This window comes from Eschrichtius robustus, chromosome 18, assembly GCF_028021215.1.
Source record: "Eschrichtius robustus isolate mEscRob2 chromosome 18, mEscRob2.pri, whole genome shotgun sequence".
NCBI classification, from domain to species: domain Eukaryota; kingdom Metazoa; phylum Chordata; class Mammalia; order Artiodactyla; family Eschrichtiidae; genus Eschrichtius; species Eschrichtius robustus.
In genome coordinates, this window is record NC_090841.1 from 1,796,535 (window position 1) to 1,821,443 (window position 24,909).

General features: G+C 39.9%; 2 protein-coding genes across 3 annotated transcripts; one reads left to right on the plus strand and one right to left on the minus strand.

Moving 5' to 3' along the window:
* Positions 1-1,861: 1,861 nt before the first annotated feature.
* On the minus strand, positions 1,862-23,565 carry SKA3 (spindle and kinetochore associated complex subunit 3). Of its 2 annotated transcripts, none has more exons than XM_068526748.1 (9): positions 23,320-23,565; positions 20,103-20,164; positions 19,829-19,994; positions 16,270-16,669; positions 12,625-12,710; positions 6,787-6,872; positions 5,335-5,538; positions 3,778-3,908; positions 1,862-3,478 (listed from the first exon to the last, which is right to left on the minus strand). In XM_068526748.1, exons 1-8 carry the CDS (start codon positions 23,420-23,422, stop codon positions 3,780-3,782), a joined length of 1,236 nt encoding a protein of 411 aa, XP_068382849.1. In that variant the 5' UTR covers positions 23,423-23,565; the 3' UTR covers positions 1,862-3,478; positions 3,778-3,779. The 2 variants fall into 2 exon arrangements, with proteins under 2 accessions (XP_068382849.1, XP_068382850.1); XM_068526749.1 differs by lacking the exon at positions 23,320-23,565 and adding an exon at positions 20,409-20,499.
* On the plus strand, positions 23,535-24,776 carry MRPL57 (mitochondrial ribosomal protein L57). The gene is made up of 2 exons (XM_068526752.1): positions 23,535-23,639; positions 23,750-24,776. The coding sequence occupies exon 2, from the start codon at positions 23,755-23,757 to the stop codon at positions 24,061-24,063; it is 309 nt and encodes a 102-aa protein (XP_068382853.1). The 5' UTR covers positions 23,535-23,639; positions 23,750-23,754; the 3' UTR covers positions 24,064-24,776.
* Positions 24,777-24,909: the final 133 nt, after the last annotated feature.

Here is a 24,909-nt window from a genome sequence, read left to right on the forward strand (position 1 = left end):
GGCATTTGTAGCCCCCTCACTTCATGCCTTCGGCTGTCAGAATTTCCTGCTCCTTCCCACGCCAGCAGGCCAGCCCAGCTGCAACCAACTCCTCAGAAAATGTCCCACAGAGGATGAAATTACGGCAGTTTAAACTATGACTGAGGTGAACCACCTGAGGCATTTTCAAAACCTGCATACATTATTGGAAACTGTCAGAATTTGTAGTATTACTAGCTCCTCCCGCACTTCCAGGGAATAAAATATGGGATGAATGCCGTGGGCCTGGGGGTGCAGACAAACCTGACACACAGACCCTTCCTCAGAAAGCCTCAGACTGGTAACAAAAGGTGTAAATGCCCGATGATCAAAGGCGGATAAGAAGGTGTCATGCGAAGTTGCTGCTGAGGATGGCACGTGACCTTGTTCAGCGCCCACAGGGCTTGGATTTAGGCTCCCAGTAGATAAAGGGTGTGGCGTGAACAAAGGCACTGAAGTGGAAACAGCAGGGACACCCGGAGCACTCACCAGGAGTTTGGCCAGAGATCTGGATGAAGAGGACCATAAGATGCTTCTGCCCTCAGGTGACAAGCGGGGGCGCAGCGGGGGACGGTGGGGAGGGGACACACCCCAGAGGTGGTCAGCAAGATCTGGGCTGGGAAATGGGACGTGGAAAGAGAAGTCCAGCATTAAAGCCTCAATTTCCTCATCTGAAAAGTCGAAATGCTAGCACCTATTTGCTAAGAGTTACTTTTTAAGAATGAAATGGGTTAATGAATGTACTTAGAACCATGCCTAGCATAGTAAGACCTCAGTAAGTGTTTGATGTTATCACTAACCAATAAATATTTTAAGTTGGCAGGTACCAGTGTCATAATGAACAAGGCAAGCAGATGAGGTCCTTGTCCACACTGACCTTATGGTCCAGTGGGGCAATGGACATTAAATAAAGGTACCCTCAAATATTCTGTTACAGATTCTACAAAGTTCTATAAAGGATGAGAATAGGGTGCTGACTGGGAAGGTGGGTAAAATCTTTGATAAAATGACATTTAATCTGAGTCCTGAAGCAGATGAGGCAGGACTGTTAAGAGCTTCACGTAACGAGAAAACAAGGAGTTTATGAATCGTGCCTGAAGAACAGGGGTTGGAGCTGGCCTCCAAGCTCTCACACGTCCCCTGCTGGAGCTTCTGCGGCAGCTCCGCCTTCGGCCTCTCCCTTCGTGGCTCTGGGTGCACATCTCTGCACGTCCAGAAAGACGTGCTGCTCTTCCTAATAGTTCCCCAAAGTCCCAGAATTGGCTCTCTTGGATATGACGTGGGTCACGTGCCCAATACCAACTGGTCAGGGACTGTGCCCTGCTTGGTTGGTCTTGGAACTGGGCTGAGTTCAGGGAAAATCGGAGCGTTTTCCTTTAAGGGGGTAGGAGTGGTGGGCAGACAAAAACGTCAAGTATCTCCAGCATAAGGATGTGAGGGACAGACAGCTGAGCAGAGTGGGTGGGAGAAGCCATTTGGGCAGAGAGAGCACATGTGGAGCCCAGGGCGTGTGAAGCCCAGGGCAGGAAAGCAGGGAAGGAGAGGAAAGGCCGGCTGCCGGCTGGAGCCCAGGTTTTGAGACCAGAGGGAGGAGCAGCTGAGGGTCGAGTCACACGGGGCGGCCCTGGAGGCCATGCTGGGACCCTGGATTCATCTTGAGAGCAGTGGGAAGACACTGAAGGGTAACGTTTGAAGGTTGATAAGCCGGAAGCATCCTAGTTCTAGGGAGCAGAAACTAAGATCACAGGAGGAGAGCGGTAAGGGCCAGGGAAAGAGAAATTCTGGACAGACTGAATTGAGGGGCCATCACGAGACAGGTGGACACACCCAGCAGGCCGTCAAAAATGATTAATGGAACGTTCTTTATTTCCCATCTTCAAAAACCTGGTTTCACTCACACCCCCTCTGGCTGCAGCACCATTTCTTCTCTCCCTTCTTGAGCAGAACTCATGAAAGGAGCGTCTCGGTCCATGACCTTTGCTTCCTCACCTCCGACCTTTCCAGTCCGCTCCAGGCGTCCGTCCTGAGCACGCTGTCGGAATTAATCAGTGCTGTCAGTGACAGCAATTTTGCCAAGTCCAGTGGTAATTCTGTCTTGTCTTGGATTCTCAGCAATATTGATAGAATCGATCACTCGGCTTGAAGTATTTCCTTCCTACGTCACCAGCTTCTTCTTCGTCTCCTTTGCTAGATTTTTCTGCCTCTTTCCATCTTCTAAAATGGAACTCCAGGACTCAGCCCTGCGTGCACTTTGAATATACTCCCTCCTTCAAGCAATCTGTCCACTCCGTGGACTTAGGTACACAGAGCCATGGTAAATAGCGTATAAAAGGCTGATATAATTTGGGAGTCACCATCGTATACAAGGCTGACCAGAGCTTACCTGGAAAAATAAAACTAAGTATCTTGAATTTTACATTGTATCAATATTTAGCAAAAAATTATTACACAGTAGTTCCTAGAACAAAGAATAAATTGTTTTGTTTTGGTGACAATTTTCTGACAAAACGAAGATTCACAATGTGACTTCACAATGTGACAAGTCTTCACATTTGACTTTCGAGGCCCAACCATAAAAGAGGATAATCTTTGCTGCATCAACTTTACTTAGACCGGAAGGATCTTGGGCTCCATGGACAGGGCAGCCTGGAGCTCTCAGACAGCTCTAGAGGCACAGCGGACAGCCCAGAGACGAGCACCTGGCCAGGAGGAGTCCTGGGACCCTCCACAGAGTGTGAGGCTCAGGCTGTGGGGCCGCCGAGCTGGACGGGGACCTGGAGAGGTTGCAGCCATGTGCTGGGAAGAGGTGATTTGAAAGGATGAAACTGACAAGTAAAAATAAAACATCCGTCCTGACAGCAGGCAAGTGTCTAATTCCAAATGTCCGAGACACCTACTTCAGTATAGTTACCTAGGCCTGTAAATTCCTCTCTTCCTAAATTAATTTAAGCTGTCATTTGTAAACAACAGTGCCTTAAAAGAGCATTGTCGAAATAAAAGGTGTAAAAGACTTGGGATAGTCATGAGAGGAGACAGAAGGGCAGAGCTAGACCCAAGGAAGCCCAGGTCTAGCAACAACTGTCTAGCCCAAGAAGACTGAAGGTGGCCTTATCTGAGTAAACAAACAGTAACGTTTAAATTTCAAAAATTATTTATCCTGCTTCCTAATGTTACTTAAACCATACTCTTCCATTAGGCAGGGTAAATTTGAAATCAGTGAAATAGTAATGATCTTTCAAAACTGAGTAACTGAACTACACGTCAACAAGCCTGAGGTTAGACTAAATCAAACTTAATAAAAAGCATTTTATGACATCAGTGTCCATGCTCATCTTTAATATGAGTTGGATTTTCAAAAGGGGAAAGATGTCGGGGCACGTGAAAAACAAAGCAAGAGCAGATTTGCTTTCATCTCATTCTGTTCAGTTTCTGTAATGGAAGGATGGATCCACTACCATTTCTGTAGAAAGATACAAATAGAAAATATCAATTAGGTATAACCAATAGCCTTCAACGAAACAAATGACACGACACTGAAGCCATCTACTTTTACACTCATAATATGGTTGGGAGTAGATTCCCAGTGACACTGTAAAACATGGTAGTGTGGGAGCCTGAGATGCAGGGATCACGAATTCTGGACCAAAAGAGAGATGGGCTGTTACCTAGCTGGCAGATGTCAAGTACAGATGTTTATTACCATTCCAGTGTTCTCCTCAGATAACACATCTAGTCCCTTTAGGATGGGAACATACTCACTTTCACCAGTTTTCTCTGTTGCCAGCGTTTCGGACGTCCTGTCCTTCACACCGAGGAAGGAACACTTTGCTGGGTGGCACTTCTCTAACTGCTACCAGAGTAGCTAGGTTTGAGTTGTATTTTGATAAAATCTAAAAGAAAAGCAAGCTCCTTTCACCAAGTCATACGAACAACATAATATAAATTTGGAAGCTGTTATAAAACATTCAAGAAAAAGCCAAGGAAAATTTGAAGATCTGGGTTATTTAAAACAGTCAGAATATTTAGCAGCACAGACGTTCAGCGGCACAGAGGTGGAGATATTAGAAGTTTAACTTGGGTGTAGTGGGGATTTCTAAAGCTTCTAAATGTACTGCTGGGTTAACGGGAAGCAAGCAGCAGTGCATCCCTGAGAGCAAATCAAGCCTTTACAAAGACGTTAGGGAAATCTATATAGGAAAGAGGTGAAATAAATGCTCAAAAGAAAGATCGTCAGCTATAAAGATGATAAAAACAAGAATCTGAAATACCAACTATAATTTTTTCACAAAGAGGTAATACATTAAATGCAAGGTTTCCCTCCTTTAACACAGAAATGGAGAGAGAAGGATCACTATGGCAAACTGGAAACTGTCTATAATGCCTATAGACAGAAGATGCTCCTTCCTCCCTCAGTTTCTTGTAGTGCCAGGAAAGCAGAAAAGACAGAGAAAGAAGGATAACAAATACTTTACTGGTATCTTAGGATGAGTCCCTTCCAATGGCATTTGGGTATTTTCCCAAGTAGCTTTACCCTTCTCCATAAGCTAGGAAGGTCTCTAGAATGGTTATTAAGAATTCCATTTGCTTAAGCAATAACTCCCCAACACTGTAACTTTTATCAAGAGGGGATGCTCAAAGAATCAGGCTGGTAGTTACTTAGTAGAGTCGGTAGTTGCTATAAACCAGTAACAGACTACTGGTAAATTATGTTGTACTAAAGAATCAAATATTCTACGGGAATTCCCTGACGTTCCAGTGGTTCGGACTCGGCGCTTTCAATGCTGGGGCCTTGGTTCAATCCCTCGCCAGGGAACTAAGATCCCATCAACCTCGCGGCGGCCAAAAAAAAAAAAAAAAAAAAAAAAAAATCAGATATTCTAATGTATTTAAACAAATGTTTCTCAAACTGAGGCCCAAGACATCTCAAGTTCAAGAAACACTGATACAAGTTATTCATGATACTCCAACTCTGGAGAACTGGAAGGTAAATGACATTTCTGACTTTGCTAGAAACACCAATGGAAACAATGGTCACCATGGTGATCACATTTGAACAATGATTAGAAAATATTATAAGAATACATTTCGGAACATGAAGTTAAAGAGAAAATGCCTCATGAGGGAACAAAGGCATGATGACATCACTAGCTTGTGCTCAGCTCTGAAGAGCCTTAGCCAGGTGGTCTTAGACAGGCTTAACAGCCCAGAATTTAGATTTAGATCCAAACCAGCACATTAGCCCGATGATAAGTAACACAGTTAAATATCATTTTCAGGTCATTTCGCAGAAAACAAACAATAGCCTAGAAAAATAACCTGGCGAATATCTTCTGGAATTGTAGTTACTTCTGGAGGTGTAGGTGTTCTGAGCAGATTCTCATAAGAAGAAATCGTAGGAGAAGAGGGATCCGCAAAATTCTCAAAGCACTCGTCTGAATTTAAAACTAACGATGTACTGTCTTTCATTTCCAAGTCATTTGATGAACTATTTGTTTTTGATAATGGATAATTTGTGGATACCTATAGCATAAAAAGAAATAATTAAATTATGGTGGTATAAAGTAATATAGTAAATAAACATTGTTAGTCAATTGTTAGTTCTGTTGTGATCTCTAAGTAGGCCCCAAAATGACCCCCTCTTCCCTGACCGAGAACTAAATAAAATCAAGGACACAAAGAAATGGCATATGGAGGAAAAAGTACCATCGTCATTACTGAAGGCTGAGCAAGAGCTTCATGTGAAATCTAAATAGGCCTGTTGGCTGAACCCCAGATTTAGACGGATTCACCACCCAGACTCAGGCAACACTATCCTGGGCCAGGTAAGAGTCGTAGGAGGATGAGCTACGCCCTCACTGCTGCCAGGGAGAAAGCCCATTCGTGCCAACCCGGCCCGTCCCCCTAGGGCAGCGTCAGCAATGAGGCCAGGAACATAAGCAGTGGATTACCACAAGTCGCATGGTGCTATTTAAATTTAATTATACATTAATAAAATTAAACTGAAAATTAGCTCCTCGGATGCACCAGCTACATTTTACGTGCTCAGCAGCTAGCTACCACACTGGATAGCACAGATGACAGAACACTTCCATCACTGCTGGAAGATCCACTGGACGGCCCAATCTACCATATTGGTTGTCTTAAGTGTTCATACCAACTTTAAACAGGGCTGAGGTTCTGATTACATAGTAAATTTGTTCAATGGGAAAAATTTGGAAAAAAAGGCATAAAAATCACCCATAGATAACCACTTTTTGGTGTGTTTCTATCCATTCTTATTCCTTAAAATAAAACATATGTGTATGTGTGTATTTATATACATACACATATATATCATTTTCCATATCATTAAATATTTCTTGAAGACATTCTTTCTGTATGTTCTTATCTGTTTTTCAAAACATCCTAGTCACATGACACTGGCTGGCTCTTATGGATTTACCGTAATATATTTTGCTTCCCATTTATCATTTGACATTTAGTTTGTTCCCATATTCTGCTCTTATAAATAACGCTATTCGTCCCTCTATAACTTCATTGTTATAAATCTTTGTCCCAATGTGCCTCAGAATAAATTCTGGTTAAAGGGTATGGAAAAATTTTAAAGCTCTTGATAATTGCTGCCGAATGACCCTCCGGAAAACACTGTAAATATACTCCCAAAGGCTACAACAGTCTACGTTTTTTAAACAGACTGTTAGAGTCTGGAAATAGTGTATCGAATTCACTGGGGAAAAGATTAGCACTTTCAATTTTATGGAAGTTTACCAAAGCTGTGCTGTTCTTTGTAGAAGGGATTTTCAAACCAGGAGTGCAGAATGTAGGTGCCACGGGAGAATGTGTATGCTTGGCATCTAGAAGACATACAATGGCATGAAATACGTATTTGAAAATAAGGCTGAAATAAAGATTTTAACTTTTATATTATAATCTTTGTCAGTTTAATCTGTGCACTTTATTTTTAATAACTTAAGAAATTATAACTCTATTGTGTACTTGACAAGAAAAAACAAAACTGTCATATTCACAATCTAATTATCATTAGCGCTAGTAAAAGTTCAGCAGGGTTGCAAGATGCAAATGCAATACACAAAAATGAATAGTTCTAGTATAAGATCAACAAACAATAAAAAATATATGTGAAAAAGAATATTTTTCACAAGAGCAACAAAAAAGATAAGATACCTACATATAAATCTGTTAAAAACTGTGTAAGACCTTTATGGGAAAATCAAATTTCTGAAGAAGAAAAAGGAGGAGGAAGAGGGCAAGGAAGGCCACTTGCCCTCCAAGATACAAGGACTTCCTCTATAGCTGTAGTAGCTAAAAGCAGTGTAACACTGGCCAAGGATGGAAGAACTGGCTACTGGAACGGATGAGAGAACCTAGAAACAAGAACATGTGTATATGGACATTTGCTATCTGTAATAAAGTATGCAAGCACCCTAAAAATACCAAAGAGAAAAAGTAAACATGTTAGCAAAATGATCAAACTGGCAAAAGTTTATTAAGTCTAAGCATCAAGTGCTGAAAAAGATGGAGAAACAGGAACTCAAACACTCTTGGTGAGAATAAACCACAATAGCCACTCTACAGTGACAATTTAGCATTTTCTAGAATAAGTAAAGATGTGCATCCCCTTTGATCTAGAAATTCTACTCCAAGATGTGAGAGACATGTGTCCAAAGGACAATTTAACTAGAGCACTGCCTGTAATAGTAAACAAAAAAAAACAAACAAAAAAACCAATTTAACTATCCCTTAAGAAACAAATGAATAGGGACTTCCCTGATGGTGCAGTGGTTAAGAATCTGCCTGCCAATGCAGGGGACACAGGTTCGAGCCCTGGTCCGGGAAGATCCCACGTGCCACGGAGCAACTAAGCCCATGTGCCAGAACTACTGAGCCTGCGCTCTAGAGCCCATGAGCCACAACTACTGAGCCCGCATGCCACAACTATTTAAGCCCATGCGCCTAGAGCCTGCGCTCCACAACAAGAGAAGCCACCGCAATGAGAAGCCCGCATACCGCAACGAAGAGCAGCCCCTGCTTGCTGCAACTAGAGAAAGCCCACGCACAGCAACGAAGACCCAATGCAACCAAAAATAAATAAAATTATAAAAACAAAAAAACAACACAAAACAGAAAACCAAGGAGGCTGAAGAATAACATTCTAAAATGTATCTTACAGGAATCTGAGGAAAAAAATCGAGGAATTAGGAAAGAAGTAATATTATTAAAGAGGTAATGTCAGAGAATTTTCCAGAATTAAGGACATGAGTCCTTAGCTTGAAAAATCATGGCTTCACAGGCGAATTCTATCAAACATTTAGAGAAGAGCTAACACCTATCCTTCTCAAACTCTTCCAAAATATAGCAGAGGGAGGAACACTCCCAAACTCATTCTATGAGGCCACCATCACCCTGATACCAAAACCAGACAAAGATGTCACAAAGAAAGAAAACTACAGGCCAATATCACTGATGAACATAGATGCAAAAATCCTCAACAAAATACTAGCAAACAGAATCCAACAGCACATTAAAAGGATCATACGCCATGATCAAGTGGGGTTTATCCCAGGAATGCAAGGATTCTTCAATATATGCAAATCAATCAATGTGATACATCCTATTAACAAATTGAAGGAGGAAAACCATATGATCATCTCAATAGATGCAAAGAAAGCTTTCGACAAAATTCAACACCCATTTATGATAGAAACCCTCCAGAAAGTAGGCCTAGAGGGAACTTACCTCAACATAATAAAGGCCATATATGACAAACCCACAACCAACATCGTCCCCAATGGTGAAAAACTGAAACCATTTCCACTAAGATCAGGAACAAGACAAGGTTGCCCACTCTCACCACTATTATTCAACATAGTTTTGGAAGTTTTAGCCACAGCAATCAGAGAAGGAAAAGAAATAAAAGGAATCCAAACTGGAAAAGAAGAAGTAAAGCTGTCACTGTTTGCAGATGACATGATACTATACGTAGAGAATCCTGAAGATGCTACCAGAAAACTCCTAGAGCTAATCAATGAATTTGGTAAAGTAGCAGGATACAAAATTAATGCACAGAAATCTCTTGCATTCCTATACACTAACGACGAAAAATCTGAAAGAGAAATTAAGGAAACACTTCCATTTACCATTGCAACAAAAAGAATAAAATACCTAGGAATAAACCTACCTAAGGAGACAAAAGACCTGTATGCAGAAAATTATAAGACACTGATGAAAGAAATTAAAGATGATACAAATAGATGGAGAGATATACCATGTTCTTGGATTGGAAGAATCAACATTGTGAAAATGACTCTACTACCCAAAGCAATCTACAGATTCAATGCAATCCCTATCAAACTATCAATGGCATTTTTCACAGAACTAGAACAAACGATTTCACAATTTGTATGGAAACACAAAAGACCCCGAATAGCCAAAGCAATCTTGAGAAAGAAAAACGGAGCTGGACGAATCAGGCTCCCTGGCTTCAGACTATACTACAAAGCTGCAGTAATCAAGACAGTATGGTACTGGCACAAAAACAGAAATACAGATCAAGGTAACAGGATAGAAAGCCCAGAGATAAACCCACGCACATATGGTCACCTTATCTTTGATAAAGGAGGCAAGAATATACAATGGAGAAAAGACAGCCTCTTCAGTAAGTGGTGCTGGGAAAACTGGACAGCTACATGTAAAAGAATGAAATTAGAACACTCCCTAACACCATACACAAAAATAAACTCAAAATGGATTGAAGACCTAAATGTAGGCCAGACACTATCAAACTCTTAGAGGAAAACATAGGCAGAACACTCTATGACATAAATCACAGCAAGATCCTTTTTGACCCACCTCCTAGAAAAATGGAAATAAAAACAAAAATAGACAAATGGGACCTAATGAAACTTAAAAGCTTTTGCACAGCAAAGGAAACCATAAACAAGACGAAAAGAAAACCCTCTGAATGGGAGAAAATATTTGCAAATGAAGCAACTGACAGAGGATTAATTTCCAAAATTTACAAGCAGCACATGCAGCTCAATATCAAAAAAACAAGCAACCCAATCCAAAAATGGGCAGAAGACCTAAACAGACATTTCTCCGAAGAAGATATACAGATTGCCGACAAACACATGAAAGAATGCTCAACATCATTAATCATTAGAGAAATGCAAATCAAAACTACAATGAGATATCATCTCACACTGGTCAGAATGGCCATCATCAAAAAATCTAGAAACAATAAATGCTGGAGAGGGTGTGGAGGAAAGGGAACACTCTTGCACTGTTGGTGGGAATGTAAATTGATACTGCCACTATGGAGAACAGTATGGAGGTTCCTTAAAAAACTAAACTCAGAACTACCATATGACCCAGCAATCTCACTACTGGGCATATATATACCCTGAGAAAACCATAATTCAAAAAGAGTCATGTACCACAATGTTCATTGCAGCTCTGTTTACAATAGCCAGGACATGGAAGAAACCTAAATGTCCACTGACAGATGAATGGATAAAGAAGATGTGGCACATATATACAATGGAATATTAGTCAGCCATAAAAAGAAACGAAACTGAGTTATTTGTAGTGAGGTGGATCGACCTAGAGTCTGTCATACAGAGTAAAGTAAGTCAGAAAGAGAAAAATACCGTATGCTAACACATATATATGGAATCTAAAAAAAAAAAAAAAGACCATGAAGAACCTAGGGGCAGGACGGGAATAAAGACGCAGACCTACTAGAGAATGGACTTGAGGACATGGGGAGGGGGAAGGGTAAGCTGGGACGAAGTGAGAGAGTGGCATGGACATATATACACTACCAAATGTAAAATAGATAGCTAGTGGGAAGCAGCCGCATAGCACAGGGAGATCAGCTCGGTGTTTTGTGACCACCTAGAGGGGTGGGATAGGGAGGGTGGGAGTGAGGGAGACAGAGGGAAGAGATATGGGGATATATGTGTATGTATAGCTGATTCACTTGTTATAAAGCAGAAACTAACACACATTGTAAAGCAATTATACTCCAATAAAGATGTTAAAAAAAAAAAGAAAAATCATACTAAATTCTAAACATAATAAATAAAAATCTTATAGACTACTAGGAAAAAAAAGACAGATTTTCCACAAAAGAAAGCTAATCAGACCAATAGCACTCTGCTCACCAGCAGCAATAGATACCAGGTCACAATGGAATACTTTCTTTAAAACGTTCAAGAAAAACAAGCTGTCAATCTAGTCGTCTATATCCAGCTAAATTATCATTCAAGAATGAGCGACGACATTGTAAATCTACTATACTTCAATAAAATTTTTAAAATAAGTAAATAACATAAATGATAGCACAGGAGGAAAAAAAAAAAAAAGAATGAGTGACACAAAAAAAGGGAAATCTAAACCCAGAAGGAATGAGTGGGATAAAAGAAGCAATGGTAAACAAATTACTAAATTTTAGTAAGTAGAGACTATAAAAACTAATAATGACACTTTCGTGGCATAAAAATAGGGTCAAACTAAATACAATAGAAACTCTATTAATAAGCCTCCACTTAACCAAATTACTAATGGGTAAACGTAAGCATTCTGTTCCTTCCGTGAAATATACTGCTGATGGTATTTATTAAAGGATTTCAGTTGGTAAGCTATTCTTTAGAAAATCCATCCCACTTCAGAAGACCTAAAGATATTCTCCTTTATCATTTTCTAAAAAGTTTATAGTCCATTGGGAATTGATTTCTGAGTATGATGTGAAGGAGGTAGTGGTTCATTCTTTCTCTTTGTTTTAAAAAAAAAAAAGGCCTCTATTCAATATAATCATGGTCTTATAAGTTGAGCTCAGCTTACTATGAGTCGGTTGTATTTTTTCAAACCTGTTTATACCAGCAATATTTGTTAATTTAATAACAAGTCAGTGCAATTAGCAGAAAAAGAGAATTTTTCTGAAAACATGTCCAAAACTTTGGAAAGACCTGATAGATAAGTTACTTTAAAAAAATTTCCAATAAATTTGGTATAGGCCAGATGATTATAAATAATTATTCAGAGAAATCATAAAACTCTAGGATTTTTCATTTTATATTATGTGAAAACCAGTGTTTTCATGTTTCCTGGGACAAATATGAAAACACTACATGAAAATGATTTTAAGTTTTTGTACTATTAAAAAAACCCAAAATTTGAAATGGTAGCTGATGTATTCTGGGTGTGGTTTACGTAAGGAAGATAATGTAGAACTCTAATCAATAGGCTGAAGCTAAAGTAAAACAAAAAAAGGTATTATTGGCTCTACATCAAAAGATTGGTGAATGAATATATATGTTTTAAGTTAAAATGTTAAAAACAAACAAACAAGCTGAAAAATACTGAATACAATCAGGAAGAGTATGAAAAACATACCAGAAAATTATATTTCTCTTGTATGAAATCATGCTGAACCTGAATGGAATGGCACTTCCTATAATTCAATATTATGAACCGAGAAGATGCAGAAGGCTGTTAGAATGTCTAAGGTGACAGAACCATATTTTGGTAAAAAGATAGTCTGAAAAGAGTACAGCTGAGCAGTAACTTGATTTTCACACTTACCATTTTTCTCCAATGGCTGGGTTATGGGGCCAGGAGTGGCAAAGAAATCATTGTTGGTCACTGGTTCTGTTTCTATGGCCTCCTCACTGGCGTGATTCATAAGGAAATAAATGTCAAAAAAAAAGTTAATATTAAACTTCTGGAAAAAAATTTAATCTTACTATATATCATCAAGTCTGGACAAATATTCAGTTATGTTTTATGGAACAGTAGTCCCATGGAACAAATTGTTTTTTTGTTTTTAAATGTATATCCATGGCTCAAAAAAAGGTTAAGAACCCTTTTGTATTGACAGTTTTGACTTAGAAGTGGGTTGAAAGTCTTTAACGTAGGGACTTCCCTGGTGGTCCAGTGGTTGGGGCTCTGGGCTTCCACTGCAGGGGGCACAGGTTCGATCCCTGGTCGGGGAATTAGGATCCCACGTGCCGTGCGCCCAAAAAAAACCAAAAAAAACTTTGACTTAAAGGAAAGCTATGAGTTCAACACATTAGTTCAAATATAGGAATTGTATAGCTCATGGCTTCAAAATCATAAAGTGGAATTTTATACCAGTATACAGATAGAGATTAAGAACATTTTTTTAGACTAAGAAGACTGATCCTGCCATCTTAAGGTAGTTCTAGCCAATTACCCAGATGTCTGAAATACAGTTATAAAGAAGAATATCACTGAATACTAGAAGATGGTTCAATTAACCAACTGTCCTAGTGTAATTTACTGGATAATCTTTACTTCAAAAACACCTTCAGTATATACTAAGTTCTTATGTAAATTAGAGGCTGTTTCTGGGCTATTCTGTTCCTGCAATCGGTCCATTCTGTCCCAATTTTATACTGCTTTACTTACTGTAGCTTTATATATTTTAATAACTAGTAGGTTAAGGACCCTCATTACTGTTATTTTTCATTATTTTCTTAGTTATCCTTACTTTTTATTCTTCCAAATAATTTTAGAATAATTCTGTCAAATATCCCTTTCTACCTTAAAAAAAAAAAACCCAAGGTTTTATTGTAATTGTATGATATCCATAAATTAACTTGATATGATTGAACATCTTAATAATAGTCATTCTATTCAGGAATATGGTATATTTTTCCATCCTAATTTTCCCTTTATATAACTCAGAAATATTTAATGGTTTTATTCATATAGGTCTTTCACATACAATTGGCATGAGCATCTTACCTTTCTGTTTCAAATTTGAATGATTTTCCCCCCTGTATTTACCAACTAGTTATTAATAAAATATAGGAAAGCATATTACTTTAAATAGTTATAACTATAAAAAATATATCATCAATATATCAGCTTTCTTGAACTTTTATTATTTCTAGAAATTTTAGATGTGACTTTCTCGAGTTGCCCAGGCACAAAACATGGCCTAGAAATACATCAGAGTAATACTTATTTCTGTTTCCTATCTCATTACATTGGCCAGAACATCAAGAATGACATTAAAAAAAAATGTTTAATAATGGTAACAGATAGCTTCACTATTAAGTTAGATATTCATATTGTTTATTATGTTAATGAAGTTATCTTTCCACTTAGAGTTTGACCAAACAATTTAAATGAAGAACAGGTGTCAAATTTCATAAAATTTCTTACTGAGGAATAATAGGATAATCTATTGAGATTATCCTAGTTTTTAATTAGTTAATTAATTTTATTTTTGGCTGCATTGGGTCTTTGTTGCTGCGCACGGGCCTTCTCTAGTTGCGGCGAGCAGGGGCTACTCTTTGTTGTGGTGCATGTGCTTCTCATTGTGGTGGCTTCTCTTGTTGCAGAGCATGGGCTCTGGCGTGCAGGTTTCAGTAGTTGTGGCTCACGGGCTCAGTAGTGGTGGTGCATGAGCTTAGTTGCTCTGCGGCATGTGGGATCTTCCCGGACCAGTGCTCGAACCTGTGTCCCCTGCACTGGCAGGCGGTTCCTTAACCACTGCACCACCAGGTTAAGTCCTCTACTTTTTTTTCTTGTTGAATCATAGAAATGGTGTATTTTATGAGTTCCCAAATATTAAACTATCTTTGCATTCCTGGGATAAGCTTAACGTGGAAGTTATGCATTATAGTTTTACTATTCTGTAGAATGCAATTTATGAGTATTTTAATTGGGATTTTAACGTCTATATTCACAATTAGATTGGGCCATAGCTTCCTTTAGTGTGCTCTTTCTGTGTTTGTATCAAGGGTATATCAATCTCAAACTGAACTGCAGAGTTTTCTGTCTTATTCTAGTTTTAGAAAAATAACTTTTTTTTGAGTGTGTGTTCCAATAAAATTTTATTTACAAAAAATAGGCAGTAGGCTGGGTTTGGTCTCTGGCTATAGTTTGAAGACCCCTGAGAATGACAGTTCTTTTTAAAAATCATTATTTTCATAGTATCTCATTCTTAAGGCAGTTTATAATTTTTTATCCATTATACCCCGCTAACTCTATGTAAGCAGGATGGGTATGGTTGTATCCATTTCACTAGCGTTTGTTGAGTCTGAAGGTCCCCAGGTTAGGTGTTGGCATCTGAACTAGAACATATGTCTCCTTCTCAGAAAAAGAACTTTTATGTAAGATGGAAGGTATATGTTCTCTGAAATTATGAAAGGATTCATCTAGGAAACCATCTGTGCCCAGAGCTTTTTGGAGCTACTTCTCTGATAACTTTTCTAGTTTTCTTCTCTGATTTTTGGTCTATACAGGTTTTCTAATTCAAGTCTGTTTTGATAATTTTGTGTTGTTTTCAAAACTTTTTCATTTATCTGAATTTTCTAAATTTCCCAGTATTATACCCTATAGTATTTCTAATAGCTTGAAAAATAAAAAAATATAGCCCATAGTTCCTAATTTTGCCATCTGCATTAATGTTTAAATAAGAACCAATTCTTCAACATATCAATTTTACCCTTCTGAAAATATTTTGTAATGACATTTTATCTTTAGTGTTTACTCCCTTCACTTTTCCCCACAACTGTGGGGTTTTTTTCTGACACTTTGAGTTGAATGTTTATTTTCTTTCTTTAATAACTACAGCTCTTAAAGGTATGGATTTATATGTGGTACTGTTGTGATATGCGGTATTTTCATTTTCATTGTAACTCATTAATTACCACTTCCATACTAATCACTCCCCATCTCTTTAAGTCTAGTATGGAATTCATCACTGTGCTTCAAATTCATATTAAAATACCTAAGCTTAAGAGCACCTCAAAACCGACATGTAAGGAAACGCATCACCTTTACTGCATCCCAAGCTGCAGGTGTTCCTATTTTAGTTCCCTAGCATCACTTCAGGCAACAAAACAGAAATCTGATTTACCCAAGATCCTCTTCTCTTCCCAAGTCTCCATACCAAATCAGTCGTAAGTTTTTAATAATTTTATTTTTATTTTATCCCTTCTTCTCTATCGTACCATATACCATCTGTTTTCAGGCTCTTACCATTCCTTCTATATCTTCTAACCTGAGGAAACTAATAGCTCACACTTTACTGATGGAATTGGTGATTCAGAGAAGTTTGAAATATGAAGTATCTGAAAAATCTTTGAAGGAAAGATATTGTCTGAGACGTATTTCTTCTAGGGAAAAAAACATCAATAAATGCAAAAGATTTAGAAAGTTAGATAAAATGCTCCTTTTAAGAAAGCTGCTTACCTGTTATTCTTCACATTTTTAAGTCCCATTGTGTAATCTTCATTTAAACACATAGTATATTCAGAGATACCAAAGTGTTCTAATTTAGGAGTCACACACTCAAAATCATCCATCTTTAGTGCACATTTGGGAGTTTTTACTAGTGGCCGTTTGGAAAATGGAGTTAAAATTTTTGGCTCTTCCTTCTCGTTGTTTACTGCCTGGGGAGGGTTTGGCAGAACTTGGGATATCATGTACCGCTCAAGTCCAAAATCGGAAAGTTGTGGACTACGCGGAGGCTTCTCAGAAACAGAACTGCTTGGAGGAGCAGAATCCGACAAATCACCCTTCGCATCAGGCTTCTCAGGATTGTCACGTTTATTGGACTCTGGTTTAGAGTCAATGACTTCTTGCTCATCCACTGGGAGGAAAAATCAAGGTCATATTCTGGTCAAACATCAGACTAGAAAATGTCATATACTAAAACCACGTAAGACAGCTCCATTTGAAATGTCCCAAATCAGCAAAGGTCCTGGCTCTCTCCTTATTTTCTAAGGTTTTATTTCAATTGTCCCTTTAAATTTCTGACATGTACCGCCTCGTCCACCCATATCTCATCTAGGTGACACATTTAGAGAAGGGGAGTAAACGAAAATGTTAAAAGATGAAAAAACAATACTCACAAATAGAAGTGTCATTTCCTTACTTTCTCAGTTAATGTGATTTACCAGTCTTAACATATTATGAAACTATCTTATCATGTAATGACATTTAATTACAGTGTGGAATTAACTACAATCTAGATTTAACACAAAGTAAAATATTATTTTAGATTTCTAACTTACAGATGGCCTAAGGTAAAAAGGAAAGACTGTTACACAAATATAAATTTTTAACCTAAGTCAGTCTGGAACACCTGTATCAAAAGCCTAGTTGAGAGAAATCAGAGGAGAAATTAGTGAGACAAGTAGTTTCTCAATCTTTAATAGGTTATATCTGACTCCAGACCCCCATATGCTTAACCACTACACTGTACATTTCAGACTAAATAACTTTACTAAGAACTATACTTTTCCCACAGTCCTCTGCCATTTCCTGGGTATACCAGTGGTTAATAAGTTTGGTGTGGAACTTAGGTTGGATCCAGGATAGCACTTACCATGCCAAGAAAGAGTTCAAGAAGGAGAAATACTAGTTTTTGGTGTGAGAGACAACAGAAAGTGAAAGAGGATACCTAGATAGAAGGTAAGTGGATTTGGTCAGGATTTGGGCAGAGATTAATTTAACAAATGATAGGGCTTCAGTGAGACAGTGAGACAGCAAGGTATAAAGGTATAAAGTAGAGAACGGAATGGTGGAAGAAAATGCAGAATGACAAATATAAAATGTGTATTAAAGAAATGTAGTATGAAGTAGAGAAGGAAAATTAACCAGTAATTGGAAAGGGCTGATAGAAAGAAGAGACAGAGGAGAGGGTAAGATGAAGGAAGAGAACTAAAATGTATTTAGAATCCCCGATGGGATAGGCATTTTTATATTTAATTTTTACTCCATTTAATTTTCATATTAACTGCTCCAAGCACAAAAAAACTTTGAATATTTTTTCCTCATTTAAAAAATTAAGGTACTTAACAACATTTTGGAGAACATTCAGCTGATAGAATTTAAAGAGCCAAGATCTGAACCCACATCTTTTGATTCTAAATGCTGCCATATGTTTAAGCATTCGGAGGGAGTTAATAAAGAGATTTGTTTTAGATGATTTTGAACAGATAACATTTGGTTGCTAAATGGGAAATATTAATTGTAACAATCATACATATTTATTGAAAGAAATGGGAAATAAAATTTTCTAAAGTTTCCTGTTTGTTGCATCTTTTTTAAGAAAATACCAGGAAGGGACTTCCCTGGTGGTCCAGTGGCTAAGACTCTGTGCTCCCAGTGCAGGGGGCCCGGGTTTCCTACCTGGTCAGGAAGCTAGATCCCACATGCTGCAACTAAGACCAACGCAGCCAAATAAATAAATAAATAAATAAATAAATAAATATTAAAAAGAAAATACTTATACTTTTTTTTTTTTTTTAGGAGTCATTACAGATTGAAGGAAGTGAAGGATTGAAGGAGGTGAAGAGGTACACACTTCTTCTACGAAGATATTACTTTCCTTGTTTTGATTGGCAACCGAAATGAACTAGGATAGGATACTGTTTTTTTGTGCATGATAAGCCACGACATGTTAAATGTGAAGGATGCACCATTTAAAAAAAAGTTATAAACTTTGATTTCGTGGCTTTTGGCCCTTGGAAGAGCTGCTGATTCAGAGCTGTTTTGGCATTGTGCTTTCTGTTAATTTTGAGAAATGTTACAAGAACTACCAAAAAACCCTATTGTTGAATTTATTATAAGGCTGTCACTGATGAGTTTAACAAAATAATCACCATTATTACTACCTCTTAGGGAAGTATTAGCATCTCTAGTTCACTAGTGAGGAAAAGCAATTTAGAGAAATTATCCGAGGTCACACATGTAGTAACTGGTGGAACCAGTTTCTGAGTAACCAAAGTCAACCTGTCCACACCAAAGTCAACTGAATTCTTTCCATTATACCATGCGGATTATTTAATATACCTTCATATATATCCTCGATATATACATATTTGTTGAAGCTAATTAATGTTTTATTTATGTACAAAGACTCTCATAACAGAAATGAAGACACTGAAGCATATTGAAATTAGTTACTCACAGTTATGGGTATAACAATAACAATAGTTAACAATGGGTGATTAGCATACGAGGTACTGTTCTAAGCAAATTTTATCTCATTTAATCCTTATACAGCCTCAGAGGTAGATACTATTAAACATATCTACTTTATAGGACTTCCCTGGTGGTCCAGTGGTTAGGACTCGGTGCTTTCACTGCCGTGGTCCTGGGCTCAGTTCCTGGTCGGGGAACTAAGATACTGCAAGCCATGCGGCGCAGCCAAAAAACAAAAAAAATTCTCTCATTTATAGATGAGAAAGTGAGGTACAAAGTTAAGTAACTGGTCAAAGATTCATATAGCTAGTAAGTGGTGAAGTTAGAGATGTGAACTCAGGCAGTTTGACTCTAACTTCTAAACCATCATGCTATCCTACCTTTCATTAGAATTTTAGAACTAAAAAGGACTTTATTAATTTATATAGCCAAAAATCTCTCATTCTATGGAAGAAGAAACTGAGAACGAGAATAGTGAAATAGCATGCCTTAAGGTTGGTCTCTCAGCTGTTTACTGGCAGAGCTGACCAGAAACCAACTATCCTCAAGTCACGTAGATTTATCTTGTACCCTTCTTTCATCTAGCATTGTGTTGGTTCTCATCTAGCATTTGCAAAGGAGAGCAAGGACTGTCTTTATATTGCACCACTGATCAGCACTGCATCCAGAACACAGTGATTGCTGAATAAATGATCAAAGGACTATCACATAATGGCAGAGTCAGAACTAGAAACAATGGCCAAGCCTATAGTAGTCTTAATCATGCTGCCTTCTTTCTTTAATACTAAAACAAATGCTATAAAATGCAAGTTATTCACACCTGAATTTTCCTTGGCACGTGGATTATATCCATACTTCTGGAAAAACTCTCTTATTTTCATGATATCCATTGAGTTTTTTTTCATCAGTACTTTTGTTGCCTTTATGAAACCAATGCTTTCTTGACTTTCCAAGCTTGCTTCATCAAGAAGAATATTGACATCATCCTTTTATGAGGAAAGAAAGTACATTTTAATTTAACTTTTTGACTAAGTCTATTTAGTTTTTTTAAATTACCACATAAAAATGATAAATTAATATTGTAGGATTGATACCTTTAGAGTCCGGACTTCTGAATGAAGGTCATGTAAAACTCTCATTGGATAATCTTCAAAGTCTTCAATATGAATATTGAAAGAAAAAAGTATAACAAGGAAAAGGAGGAAAAAGAAAGAAAATGTAATTTAGTATAGTTCTTTAGAATTATAAAATCCTTGTACTTATTTATAATTTATATCCTGTCATTTGCAAAGAAAAGTGTTAAGACTTTTCTTTAAAATTTTTATTAAACTATAACATACATACAGAAAAGTATAGAAATCATAAGTATATAGTTTGATGAACTTTCAAAGTGAACATACCTACGTAATCAGCACTCAGATCAGGGACTGGAGGAAGGAAGAGGGAATGCAGTCCTACTTAGCTGTTTTTCCTTTATGGTGAGCATGTTTTGGTTCCTATTTTTAAAATCTTTGCCAGTGACAATGCTTTTGTTTTCTTCTAAAAGCTTTATTGTTTGGCCTTTTGCATTAATTAAATTAAATTAATTAATTAATTTATTTTTTGCTGCATTGGGTCTTCGTTGCTGCACGTGGGCTTTCTCTAGTTGTGGCGAGCAGGGGCTACTCTTCATTGCAGTGTGCGGGCTTCTCATTGCAGTGGCTTCTCTTGTTGTAGAGCATGGGCTCTAGGCACACGGGCTTCAGTAGTTGCGGCACGTTGGCTCAGGAGTTGCGGTGCACGGGCTTAGTTGCTCCACAGCATGTAGGATCTTCCGGGACCAGGGCTCAAACCTGGGTCCCCCGCATTGGCAGGTGGATTCTTAACCACTGCATCACCAGGGAAGTCCTGGCCTTTTGCATTTAGAGCTACAATCCATCAGGAATTGATTTTTGTGTATGGCAAGAGGTAAGGATCAAGATGCATTCTTTTTTTTCCATATGAGTGTGCAACTGACCTGGCACTGAAAAGACATCCTTTACCCACTGTACCATCACCTTTCTTATTAATCAGTTGGTCATGTACCTAACATAGAAGCAGTTTTTAAAAAGATTTCTCTTTTCTAAAACATGACTCCTTTCAAGACCATCTCCTTCCACCTGTTAAAAGTTGACCAATTTTCACATTTGTAGAGATGTGGATGGACCTAGAGACTCTCATACAGAGTGAAGTAAGTCAGAAAGAGAAAAACAACTATCGTATATTAATGCATATATGTGTAATCTAGAAAAATGGTACAGATGAACCGGTTTGCAGGGCAGAAACAGACGCAGATGTAGAGAACAAATGTATGGACACCAAGGGGGGAAAGCAGGGGTGGGTGGTGGTGGTGGTGGGATGAACTGGGAGATTGGGATTGACATATATACACTAACAGGTATAAAATGGATAACTAATAAGAACCTGCTATATTAAAAAAAAGAGTTGACCAATTTTCATTAGGAAAATGCAAATCAACAACACAATGATATTGTATTTCATACCACTAGAATGCCTATAATTAAAAAGACAGACAATAACAAATGTTGATGAGGATGTGGAGAAATTGCAACCCTCATTCATTGCTGGTGGAAATGTACAGTGGTGCACTTTGGTAAACAATTTGGTCGTTCCTCAAAAAGCTAAACACAGATTTACCATATGACCCAGCAATTCCACTTCTAAATGCATACCAAAGAGAACTGAAAACATTACGTTCACATAAAGCGTTGGCACACGAAGTGTTTACAACAGCATTACTCATAATAGCCAAAGTAGAAACGACCCAAATGTTCATCAGCTGATGAACAGATAAACAAAATGTGGTAAATCCATACAATGAAATATTATTCAGCAATAAAATGTAATGAAATACTGATACGTGCTACCATGACAGGGATGAACCTTGCAACACTTCGCTAAGTGAAATGTCAGTCACAAAAGACTACAGATTGTACAATTCCATTTATAGGAGATGTCCAGAATAGGCAGATCTAGAGAGACAGAAAGTAGATTAGCGGCCGCATAAAGCAGTGCGGCAGGTGGGAGCAAGATTCCGGGGAGTGGCTGTTAACAGTTGCCGGGGTTTGTTTTGGGGGGTTATGAAAATCTAAACTCAGTGTGATGATGGTTGCACACCTCTGTGAAGATACTGAAAACCACTGAATTGTATCCTTTAACATGGTGAATTTTATGAGATTCATAACTGTGATCATAGAAGGCGATTTTGGGGGATGTTCATTTTCTCTAATTATCACAATTCCATATTTTCCGTAATACATGCGGGCCAGGAATTGAAAAAATTATTCCAACTTTTTCTTGTAAAACGAAAAGGAAAAAAAGAATGTGTGTAACCAGGCAATAGATTGGCAAGGAGATAAATTAGCACAAGCTTTATGGAAAACTATTCAGCTATGTCTAAAAAATCCAAAACCATTAATACAGTTTTGTGTCTTCTAGCGTTATCTCAACTACGTAAACAAAGTCAAGCCAAACAAGCAACGCTAAAAGTAAGGATGGTAGAAAAGCTACTGAACTATTAATAGCTGTGTCTTCTGACAGTTAAGTTATAGCAAAGAACTACTTCTGCGTTACCTCAAATTTTTTGCCGTGCACATATATTGCTTTCACAGGCACAAGCATAAACATTTTTAAATGGCTGGAAAACTATTCATAATATAGTTAAAGGAAAATGAGTCTGCGTCTACAGGGTGCGAAATTTTAAGGCGGATTACAGTTATGACGCACAAAATAATCTCAAAATCTGCACTACTCTTGCAACAACTTCAGAAAGTCTCTAATACAAACGTTAGTGGCGGAGGATTTTGCTTTACCTATATTTTTAAAAGCAGTACTGCGTATTAGCTTTCGTTTTGGCAGTACGGTTTGTTGGGGAAAATACACGGCAACTGTTGGACCATCTGGGTGAGACCAAAGTCACTCTACATGTCAAGAACAGGGCTGAGCGGCTGCTGTTAGAAGAAACGTTTCATCTTCTCTTGGTCGTATTTTTCGTGATAAGCCCCCACTATGTGCACTTGAAAGCTCGTCGTGTGTAAACGAGCGCGTGCATCGCGAGCCCAGCCTTCCGGCTCGATTAGGGCTTTGGTTCCTAAGTGCGGCTGTTTCTCCGCCCCGCGTCCCTGGCGGGGCAGAGGCTGCGCGCAGCGCTGGGCGGGCCCGGGGGTGCCTGGGGCGAAGGGCGCCGCCGCCTCCCCCGGGAGGGCTCCTCACAGTCAGCCGCCTGTCGGTCGGCCAGCGCGCGCGCCAGCGTCCCTCACGCGGCTCACTCACCGCTGTCCTCTCCGTCCAGCGCTCGCTGCAGCCGGGCCGTCTCGCCGTCCAGGGTGACGGCCAGAGACCGCAGCTTCCCGCAGAAGCACCGGATCAGATCCATGGACGAGCCCGGCGCTCGTCCTCAGTGCCCGCGCACGTTTGAATCCCGGCGCCGGAAACGCCATTGGTTCCGCGACTCGCGCAAGGCCCTTCTCGCGAGAGCTGAAGCTTCGCGCGAGGAGACGGGTGGCGCGTCGGGAAAGCGCGCTTCCGGCTTCCAGCTTCCTGCTTCCGGCGTCGTGTGCCGGCGTGCGGAGGGTGGCTCTGACGTGCGGCTGGTGAGTGTTGGGGCGCGGGTCGGGTTGGCCTACGGGCGACGGCGGGGCTCCCCTCTCACTTCTCCCCGCGGCCGGCGCGCCGCCGACTCCCGCTTCTGTGCTCTCGGCAGGCGCCATGTTCCTGACCGCGCTCCTGCGCCGCGGCCGCATCCCCGGCCGGCAGTGGATCGGGAAGCACCGGCGGCCGCGGCCCGTGTCGGCGCAGGCGAAGCAGAACATGGTCCGCCGCCTGGAGGTCGAGGCGGAGAACCACTACTGGCTGAGCCGGCCCTTCCTCACGGTCGAGCAGGAGCGCGGCCACGCGGCGGCCCGCCGGGCGGCCGCCTTCCAGGCGCTCAAGGCGGCGCAGGTGGCCAGGTTCCCCGCGCACCGACGGCTGGAGGACCAGCTCGGCCACCTCAAGGTCACCGGGAAGTGGTCCTGACCCGCGCCACGCCGCCTGCGTCTTGCGGCGACGAGCGGGAGCATCTGGCCAGAGCCCCACGGAGCCCCGGCCAAGCCGAGCGAGTGTCTGCGACGGGGGCCCCGGGCCCGCGCTCCCCACCGCCCGCAGTGTGTCTCGGTCGGATCGCGTCTCGCTTTTCTGCCCTGAGGACGGAACCGGGCGGCGTCCGCGTCACACGGCATGCGGAACGCAACCTGCGCGCAGCCGCGATAAAGCTGCCGACCGCGCTCTGGCATCTGGGCCTCGGTGCGAGATTCCGCCGGGGGCTTTGCCGTGCATGCTCGCTGACCTTCTGCCGACAGGTCTTGCCTAAGCGGACATGAAAAAAATCTACTTTTCCAGTTAAACGCGCTCCTAAAAATAGCGGTTTCTGGTGAGATTTGCTCCTAAAGGTGGACAATTGGACAGCGTCTATTTTGGGGGACTTACCTCGGAACTAAGACCCTTTAAGCCAGGCGGCGCAGCCAAACAACAAACCAAACAGAATAGTCTCTTTAAAAAAAATCAGGTTGTCACCTCAGTATTGAAATTTAAGGATGATTTATGTATTTTGGATATGAGTCCTTTTTCAGGTATTCTTTTTCCAGTCTTCGACTTTTCATTCTTTTAACAGAATGTCTTCCAAAGAACGGAAGTTCTTAGGTTTGATGAAGGGGACAATTGAAAATTGTTTAATAAAAGCTAAATTAAAACCTGTTTGATAAAGCCGCGTGTGCTCTGGCGTAGGTAGACCACAGTGTCGTCGCACTCGGGTCGTCCCTGTGGTTGCCCGAAGGATCAGCCCCATCGCTTTCCCAAGGCAGCACTGTACCTTGCCACACCTGC

What these genes read in the sequence shown, in the direction of transcription:
- SKA3 (XM_068526748.1), bottom strand. Translation starts at nt 23,422, where the DNA reads ATGGATCTGATCCGGTGCTTCTGCGGGAAGCTGCGGTCTCTGGCCGTC. An exon ending in GCTGGACGGAGAGGACAGCG is followed by an intron (nt 20,165 to 23,319) that starts GTGAGTGAGCCG and finishes TTCATATTGAAG; the next exon opens with ACTTTGAAGATTATCCAATG. An exon ending in CAAAGAACAGCACAGCTTTG is followed by an intron (nt 5,539 to 6,786) that starts GTAAACTTCCAT and finishes TTTATGCTATAG; the next exon opens with GTATCCACAAATTATCCATT.
- MRPL57 (XM_068526752.1), top strand. Translation starts at nt 23,755, where the DNA reads ATGTTCCTGACCGCGCTCCTGCGCCGCGGCCGCATCCCCGGCCGGCAG.